This window comes from Cricetulus griseus, chromosome 4 (genome assembly GCF_003668045.3).
Source record: "Cricetulus griseus strain 17A/GY chromosome 4, alternate assembly CriGri-PICRH-1.0, whole genome shotgun sequence".
NCBI classification, from domain to species: Eukaryota; Metazoa; Chordata; class Mammalia; order Rodentia; family Cricetidae; genus Cricetulus; species Cricetulus griseus.
In genome coordinates this window covers 102,089,434-102,098,789 of record NC_048597.1, presented here as the reverse complement: position 1 = coordinate 102,098,789, position 9,356 = coordinate 102,089,434, and the positions used below count along the sequence as shown (strand labels likewise).

The following is a 9,356-nucleotide window of genomic DNA, read 5'->3' as shown; positions in this document are numbered from 1 at the left end:
CCTCTTCTGGTGTGCATGCATACAGACAAAACAGCTATATATATAAAATATATAAATGAATAAACCTTTCAAAAAAAGAAAGACTTGAAGAAAACCTCCCAAGTCATAAAATCATAAAGACAGAAAGGGAGATTGGACGCGGAGACGCATGCCTGCCATCCGAGACTGAGGCAGGACTATTGTGAGTTCTAGGTCAGTCCTAGCTACACAGTGAAATCCTGTTTAAAACAAAAAACTAAGGGTTCTTTTGTTCCCTCATCATAAATACGTGGGTAGAAGTCGTCTGGCGACCTCCTGCGATGTATCTAAAAGCAAAGAAGGCAAAGCCAGTTACCTGGGACAGGGAATTCGAGGATGGTGAGTATGTGATTGAACTCCAGATTCCTTCAAAGGACCCAAGTCGCTTCTAAATTTCCCTCCATCTACCCGCTGCGGGTCTGTTATTAGAAATACTCACTTCTGGGCTGGAGAGATGGCTCAGAGGTTAAGAGCACTGACTGCTCTTCCAGAGGTCCTGAGTTCAATCCCCAGCAACCACATGGTGGCTCACAACCATCCGTTATGAGATCTGGTGCCTTCTTCTGATGTGCAGATATATACATGGAAGCAGAATGTTGTATACAATAAATAAATAAAATATTAAAAAAAAAAGAGAGAGCCGGGCGGTGGTGGCGCACGCCTTTAATCCCAGCACTCGGGAGGCAGAGGCAGGCGGATCTATGTGAGTTCGAGACAGCCTCCAAAGCCCCAGAGAAACCCTGCCTCAAAAAACCAAAAGAAAAAAGAAAAAAAAAAGAAATACTCACTTCTAGGCTCTGTCTAGACTTGACTGACTCCAAGTATCATGAGGTTGTAGCTGGGAATCTACAATTTTGAAGCGCCACGCACCCCGCAGGGTGTCACAACAGAGTTCACACCTTCAGGCTCTCTGAGGGTTCCTTAGAAAGAGCAACCTCAGGCTCCGCCCCCCGAGGGTCCTGGCCCCGCCCCTCTGCTTTGGGTCAGTCCCCGCCCACAGCCCCTCTCGAGTCGGCCTCCTTCAGTCCCCGCCCCTGAAGAGTCCACCTAGTTCCGTCCCTAACAGCGTGGCGTAGTCTCCGCCCATATCCCCGCCTCTTTCGTAACGTTCTGCCCTTAAGCCTATCCCCACTGGCCTGACTCCAGGCCCCACCTCCTCCCGCAGACTAGCGCGGCCTCGAGAGCCCTTTCCCATGATGCCTTGCGCTTGGCTGTGACTGTTGCCCGGCAACTCACAGGCCTGGGTCCCAGGAGCGGGATGCTCTGCTCCGCCATGGGGCCGCGAGGCTTCCCGCTGCTCCTGCTGGTGCTCCTGAGCTGTTGCGCTTCAGCGAGAACCCAGGCCGTGGCCACCCCGGCCACCCCGGCCACCCCGGCCACCCCGGCCACCCGGCCACCCCGGCCACCCGGCCACCCCGGCCACCCCGGCCACCCCGGCCACCCCGGCCACCCCGACCATGACGAAGGAGGACCTCAACTCCACCGACGCCATCCCAGCCACTCTGAGGCCCTCCGGGTCGCCTAGGACCCCAGGGACTCCCAAGGCCCCGGAGCTCCCTGGCCCCAGGCCCACCCCGGTCACGGACGGTGGGTACAAAGTGTTAACTCCCTGGAGCGGGTAGAAGACTAGTGAGAACATAGGAAAAGTGACAGCCGCTCAAAGTTCCATTCTTGTCAGGCTCCCTGTCAGAACCCTGAGAGGGAGACGGGTTCTCCGGCACACAAATGCGGAAAGCCGGGCCTAAGTTGAGACACTCTCAGATCTTGGAAAACTTCAGTAGTCCCGGGCAATGTTAATACCAAAGTTTATATTGAGTACATCCGCGCAGCTGAAGATGAAACTAGATAGTTTCTGGAACGTGGAGGAAATGAACGCATAGGCTCTGTTTGTACTTTTTTCCAACGAGTACATTTCAGACGCCCTTCTCTGTTGATTGCAGCTTGCCTCCTGTGTTGAATTGGAGGTGGGAGAGTGTAAGGTGAGGGCTTAGGCCCAGATATTAGGATTTTTATTTATGGATAATGAATGTGTCTCAGGAACTGGTCTTACTTAAAAAAGAAATTACTACATTTACTTATTTGTGTGTTGGTGCACAAAAATACTGTGGAGGTCAAAGGACACCTTGAATTTTGCTCCTGCCAAACCAAGTACCAGGCCAAAGTGCCTTTATCTTTGCCATATCACCACCCCAGAAACTCAACTTTTTTAAAAATAATTTTTAGGGCTGGAGAGATGGCTCAGAGGATAAGAGCACCGGCTGTTCTACCAGAGGTCCTGAGTTCAATTCCCAGCAACCACATGGTGGCTCACATCCATCCCTTATGAGATCTGGTGCCCTCTTCTGATGTGCAGATATACATGGAAGCAGAATGTGGTATACATAATAAATAAATAAAATCTTTAAAAATAATTTTTAAATTATTTACTTATTTTTATTACATATACAGTGTTCTGTCTGCATATTTGCCTGCACACCAGAAGAGGTCACCAGATCTTATGATAGATGGTTGTGAGCCACCCTGTGGTTGCTGGGAATTGAACTCATGACCTCTGGAAGAGCAGCCAGTGCTCTTAACCTCTGACCCATCTTTCCAGCCCCGAAACTGACCTTTTAATTTCAAATTACACATTTAGTGAATATTTTATAATCTGACTTTATGCTTGTGACTTCAGGGGCTCTGTGACACTTTGAGTTTGTGAAATTTTGTAACCCCATTTTCCTAGGGTAAGGATTTGTAGCAGTCATTAGGTTCTCAGTGGAGCTGTGATTTCAGAAAAAGAATTTTAGACAGTTTTGTCTGGATTGAGAGTAACAGTGTGTGTGTTTGTGTGTGATTTTTATTACTGTTTGAGAGGAAAAGATCTTTAACCCAGTAAGGCTGAGAGTATAGATAACTGAAAGAGCTGTCTTTGACCGGTATCCTGAACTCCTTGAGTTAATTTCAGGTCATTCTTCTTGGAAGCCTCCTTCGAAAATAATGAGTAGTTTGTGAGAAAAAATACTCAGGTTGGTGGGTGGTGTGGTTCAGTGGTTTGGGTGTTCACTTAGCATACAGGAGGCCCTGGGTTCAACCCTGGCACCAAAGGAGGAAACAAATGAGGAATACATTTGACACTTTAATATATAAACCAAACTCTGCTTTATACTTAACCTGCTGACTTGTGAGTTAGCAGAGAAGTCAAATCATTGTATGTTGGGACAATATAACCAACTATTCATGTCTGAAATTCTATAAGGTTTTTTTTTTGAGGGGGGTGGTTTATTTTATTTTATTTTTGAGACAGAGTTTCTCTGTGTAGCCCTGGCTGTCCTGGAACTAGAGTGGTAGAGCAGGTTGTCTTTGAATTCAGAGTTCCACCTGCCTCTGCCTCCCAAGTGCTGGGATTAAAGGCATGCGCTACCACTACCTGACTTCTCTAAGGTTTGTGAACTGGGTTATCATTAATCCAGGTAAGTATACCCATTAGTGATTTTTCTCCCCAAAATGAAGTTGTGTTTGAGTTGATATGACTAGGGCTCATATTCAGGGCTGGCTTTCCAGTGACAAATGTGCACTTCATTTCTCTTCATGCTTCTCCAGAACATGTTATATCATTTGGGGGGGTGAGATTTTTCTTTTCTTTCTTTTTTTTTTTTTTTTTTTTTTTTTTTTTTTTTTTTTTTTTTTTTTTTTGGTTTTTTGAGACAGGGTTTCTCTGGGGCTTTGGAGGCTGTCCTGGAACTAGCTCTTGTAGACCAGGCTGGTCTCGAACTCACATAGATCCGCCTGCCTCTGCCTCCCGAGTGCTGGGATTAAAGGCGTGCGCCACCAACGCCCGACTGAGATTTTTCTAAAACTAGAAAAAAAAATTAATTCTGTGTGTATATTTGTATATCTGTGTGAGTATGTGCACATGAGTGCTAGTGCCCTCAGAGGTCAGGAGAGGGCTTCAGAGCCCCTGGGGCTGTAGTAAGTGGTTGTGAGCTGCCTGAATTGGGTGCTGGGAACTTAGCTTGGGTTCTGACCATAAGCAGTATGTGCTCTGTACTCCTGAGCCATATTTCCAGCCTGCTCCTTCTTGCCTAGCTCCCTTCCTGTCAGTTTAGCTCAGTGACCCAGACTGGCCTATAACATGCATACCTTCCTGACTCTGCCTCCCACTTGCTGGGAGGCACTGGTGTTGACCTCCCATCTCTAGAGCTCTTTTTGTTTGTTTGTTTGTTTGTTTGTTTGTTTGTTTTTCTTTTTTAATTGTGAAACCATTCATTCATAAACTGAAGAATGTTGATATGATGTCCTATATGCATTTGACTAAAATTCTTTCCTTTATTTGTAGCTTGATATTGTTTTCCAAAAAAAGGAAACAAAACATTACAGTTAAGAGTCAGTGACACCTTACCTTGGGGAGGGGACGAATTATAATACACACCTGTGATCTCACATTTTCTACTTAGAGGCGGGATGATTAAGAGGCCAGCCTGGTCCAGATGAGCCTCTGTTTCAGGAAACAGAACAAACAGCAACAACAACAACAACAACAAAAAATACTGAAGCCCTGAATTTATTATTTCCTCCCTCCTCACAATAGTCCGTGCCGCAGATTGGGTTTGTTATTTTCATGTTCTGGTACTGATTTTTTTTTTTTTTTAAGACATTCATTTTTATCTTATGTGGATGGATGCTTTGCCTGTATGTATATCTGTACACTGTAAGTGTGCCTGGTGCCTGCAGAGGCCAGAAGAGGGCATCAGATCCCCTGGAACCAGAGTTACAGATGGTTATGTGCTGTTATGCTGGTTCTAGGAACCAAAGTTAGATCCACTGCAAGAGCTGCTAGTGCTCTTAACTGCCCAGCCTTCTCTTCAGGCTCTGTTGCTTCTTTCAAAGAGTTTTTTCCATTTGATAAAATGACAATAACATTAGTAATAAGTTGAAACATTGTAGTCAAACACTCAGTACTCTGAGCTCCCAGAGACTGTTGGAGGAGGCTCTCTTCTGCACTTGTGGAGGTCTCTGTCTGTTAAGTGGGCTAGCAATGGAGTACTGGAGAGTTATGACGACCATCAGAGTGGATATAGTCAAAGTTGCTACAGGGGTAGTAAGTGGGGTTCCTCCTTTTCCTCCATACTGTATTTTCCTGCCATAAATTTATTACCCTGTATTGTAAATTTTTTTTTAAAAAAAGGAACATTTTGGCAGGGTTATGATAGCACTTGCCTTTAATCCTACACATGGTTTAGGAGATGGATCTTTGAGTTTGAGGCTAGCCTGGTCTACAGAGTGAGTTCTGGGACAGCCAGGGTTACACAGAGAAACCCTGTCTCAAAAAGAAATAAAAAGGGGGGCATTTTAAGCCACAATAGGAACATTTGATTATTGGTTAGGATCTAATGACTAGGAATTCAGTTTCAAAGCAACTGGCTGAAAAAGCCTTTAATCCCAATAGTCAATCTCCAGGTTTGAGGCCAGCCTGGTCTACAGAATGAGTTCCAAGACAGCTAAGGCAGAGAAACCCTGTCTCAAAAAAGAACAAATTAAAAATAAAAAGCAACCAGGGCATGTGAGGAAAGGGATGAGGTTGGCCACAGTCTTCCTTGGAATCTACTCTGACAGAGGAGTGCAGGCATCTGCAGCCACCTCAGGGGGACACTTTCCCTCAAGCACAATAGGAAGCAGGCATTTTGTAACATTGGTTGGTGGCAGGAACAGTAACAGCTCACTACTGTGGTTCTCTGAACCACCACTGTCTTTATTTCACAGTTGCTGCTCTGTGTGTCTGTGACCTGCTTCCAGCCCAGTGTGATGTCAACTGCTGTTGTGACCCTGACTGTGGCCCCACAGATTTCAGTGTCTTCTCTGCCTGCTCAGTTCCAGTTGTCACGTAAGCATATGACAGGAAGTTTTGATGGCAGTTTGGCCAGAACAATAAAATGTGGGGACAGAAAGCGTATTCCTTGCTATTCAGAAGCCCTGCTGTGCAAGCCCTGTCAGAAGCAGTCGCTTGTGTGCAGGAAACCCCAAAGTGGTGTGGGCAATGAAAGGGCATGCATGTGACCTCTAGGGCAGCAGTCCTCAACCCGTGGGTTATGACCTTTGGAGGTGGCATGTCAGATATCCTGTGTATCAGATATTTGCATTGCCGTTCATAACAGGAGCAGAATTACAGTCATGAAGTAGCAACAAAATAAAGTTATGATTGGGGTCACCACAGCATAAGGAACTGTATTAAAGGGTCGTGGCATCAGGAAGGCTGAGTGTTATGAAGTAAGACTCTCTGTGTTTGTTGGTTAATATTTGAGTTGTGCACAGATAATGTGTCACCAGTTTGTACCTGTAAATTTGTCTGTGTGCACCTTTGTATTTGTATAGTGTATGCATGTATGTATGTATATATGCTTGTCTTGGCATTCATGCTGTTTTGGCCAGAGCTCAACATGGGTCTCATCATCTGTTGCTTTCCCCCTTAATTTTGCTTATTTTTTTTCGAGATAGGGTTTCTCTGGTTAGCCCTGGATGTCCTGGAACTCACTCTGTAGACCAGACTGGCCTTCCAAGTGCTGGGACTAAAGGTGTGCACCACCTCTGCCCAGCTCCACCTTAATTTTTAAGATGGGGTTTCACACTGAACATGGAACTCTTTGTTTGTTTGTTTGTTTGACCTAGCTTTTATACATGCTGGGATCTGAACTGACACTCATGTTTCTGAGGCGACTACCTTACCCATGAGCCACCTCTCCTGCCCCTGTGTTTCCCAGCCCTTTCTATGGATATTAACTAGTTAGTTGGATGCTTTGCATGTACCTCTCTGGCTTTAAACAAAGCAAGGAGTCTCAGTTCACAGTGCATGGGAAATGATGGAGAGAGACATTCTCATGGGAGTACAAGGTGAAGATGTGATCAGTTCTGAGTGATCTCTTGTGTTTCAGAGGTTTTTGCAAAAAAAATAGCAGCCCTTTGAAAAGGCTCATGCGTTTGGGGTGGGACCCACTTACTGCAGAAGAGAGCTTACTGAAATTCAGTCACAGCTACCTGGCAGACTTAGTCCTTATGGAAACACAATGGACTCTTCCCATGAGAAACCATTTTATCAACCCAGCAGAGAAACCGAATCCCTTTCAAATATTGGGAAGAAGCCTAGAGAACAGGTTGCTGCAGGAGGTCCTTTTCTGGCCTCCAGGACTAGAGCATGGTTTAGCCTTCCTTGAAAATCAGTCTGCTCTTGTCTTGGGTCTGCAAGCATGCACCACCAGCCCTTCGAGAATGTCATTTTTGAATTGGAGTGTCATTTATTAAAATATAGTAATTTAATTTTTTTTTGAGACAGGGTTTCACTGTGTAGTCCTGGCTGGCTTAGAACTTTTTATATAGACTAGGCTGGCCTCAAACTCACAGAAATCTACCTGTCTCTGCTTCTGAGTGCTGGGATTAAAGATGTGCACCACCATGCCCCCCCTTTGTTTTTTGTTTTGGGTTTTTTGTTTGGTTTGGTTTGGTTTTGGTTTTGGTTTTTGGAGACAGGGTTTCTCTGTGTATCCCTGACTGTCCTGGAACTCTGTAGACCAGGCTGGCCTTGAACTCAGAGATCAGCTTGTCTCTGCTTCCTGAGTGCTGGGATTAAAGGTGTTCTATGCCACCACCCAGCTACCTTTATTATTTGTTTTAGACATATTAACCAGTTTATTATAGGCCCAACAGAGTAGAGAGACTAAGAGAGAAGAGGAACAGGGTTAATGGCTGATGGCCATGGCCGGTCGCCGTAGAGAGGCAGAGAGAGCATAGGTGGGAGAAGAAAAGAGAAGAGCAGAGCTACCTTTATTATTTTTAATCGTGTGTATGCATGTGTGTCTTAGGTGGGGTGGGGGAGAGGGTATGCACATGAGCATAGTTCCCTGCTAAGGCCAGAAGAGGGTGATCCCCTGGACCTGGAGTCATAGGTTGTGAACTGCCCAACATGGGTACTGGGAATCAAACTCGGACCTTCTTTAAGAGCAGTGCACACTTCTAACTAATGATGAGTCATTGCACTGACCCCTTGAATTTTTGAGACAGGGTCTCTTTATGCAGCCCTGGCTGTACTGGAACTCATTATGTAGACCAGCCTGGCATTGAACTCAGAGATCTGCCTGCTTCTGCCTCTAGTACTGGAATTGAATGTGTGCATCATAACACTGGCCCTGTACAATTTTGTTTGTTTGTTTGGTTTTTGGTTTTTCGAGACAGGGTTTCTTTGTAGGTTTTGGAGACTGTCCTGGAACTCTCTTTGAAGACTGGGCTGCCCTTGAACTTACAGAGATCTGCTTGCCTCTGCCTCCCAAGTGCTGGGATTAAAGGCATGTGCCACCACCGCCTGGCTCCTGTGCAACTTTTTTAAATGAGATTTTTTTAAAAAAATATTTTATTTATTTATTGTGTGTACAACATTCTGCTTCCATGTATATCTGCACACCAGAAGAGGGCACCAGATCTCATAACGGATGGTTGTGAGCCACCATGTGGTTGCTGGGAATTGAACTCAGGACCTCTGGAAGAGCAGTTGGCGCTCTTAACCTCTGAACCATCTCTCCAGCCCTTAAATGAGATTTTATTTACTTTGTGTGTATGTATGTTCATACTGTAGCTCCCATGTGGCGGTCAGAGGGCAACTTTAGGGAGTCAGTTCTCTCCTTCTGTCTTGTGGGTCTTGGGAATCAAACTCATGTCATGGGACTTGGCAGCAAGTGCATTTACCCTATGAGCCACCTTGCTGGTCCCCAAGTATGGTGATTCTAGATGTAAACTACAGTTTTGAGAACAGAGAATGGCAAGCTTTGTAAAGGACCAGCTAGGAAATATGTTAGTCTTCACCAGTCACATGGTGTGTGTTGCAGCAGAGCAAAAGTCTCCTGCCACTGATATGTGGATGAGTAAGTGGCCCTGTGTTCTATAAAGCTTTATAAAAATACCTCCTTTGTAGACTTCAGAGTTTGTTGTGGAGTATTAGTTTAAGATGTGTTACATTCATTTATGCTGTGGCATATTTGTTTAATGATGCAAAGATTGTTGCATTATGTTGCAATTGTTTAACTCTGTAAAGCTGTGTTGCTTTGCCTGCTTAAAACATCTTATTGGTTTAATTAAGAGTTGGGCAGGGGATAGGGACAGGTGGGGCTGCCAGGCAGAGAGAACAAATAGAAAAGAAGAGAAAAGGGAGGAGCAAGAAAAGGAAAAGGAAAGGAGGAAGCCAGGGGCCAACCACATGGCCAGCTACCGAGTAAGAAGGGAAGAAAGGCATATAGATTAAAGAAAGAAAAAGCCCAGAGGCAAAAGGTAGATAGGGTAATTTAAGTTAAGAAAAGCTGTCTAGAAACAAGCCAAGC

The 9,356-nt window shown here is 45.1% G+C and overlaps 1 protein-coding gene across 3 annotated transcripts in view; it reads left to right on the top strand.

Moving 5' to 3' along the window:
- Positions 1 to 1,225: 1,225 nt before the first annotated feature.
- Positions 1,226 to 9,356, top strand: part of Tctn1 (tectonic family member 1) — a 29,449-nt gene continuing 21,318 nt past the window's right edge. For 2 of the 3 annotated variants that reach the window (XM_035443298.1, XM_027414055.2), the window contains exons 1-2: positions 1,226 to 1,605; positions 5,761 to 5,881. In XM_035443298.1, the coding sequence (XP_035299189.1) occupies positions 1,476 to 1,605; positions 5,761 to 5,881 (251 nt within the window). In that variant the 5' untranslated portion in view covers positions 1,226 to 1,475. The remainder of the gene's footprint in view (positions 1,606 to 5,760; positions 5,882 to 9,356) is intronic. The other variant, XM_027414056.2, reaches the window with a different exon arrangement.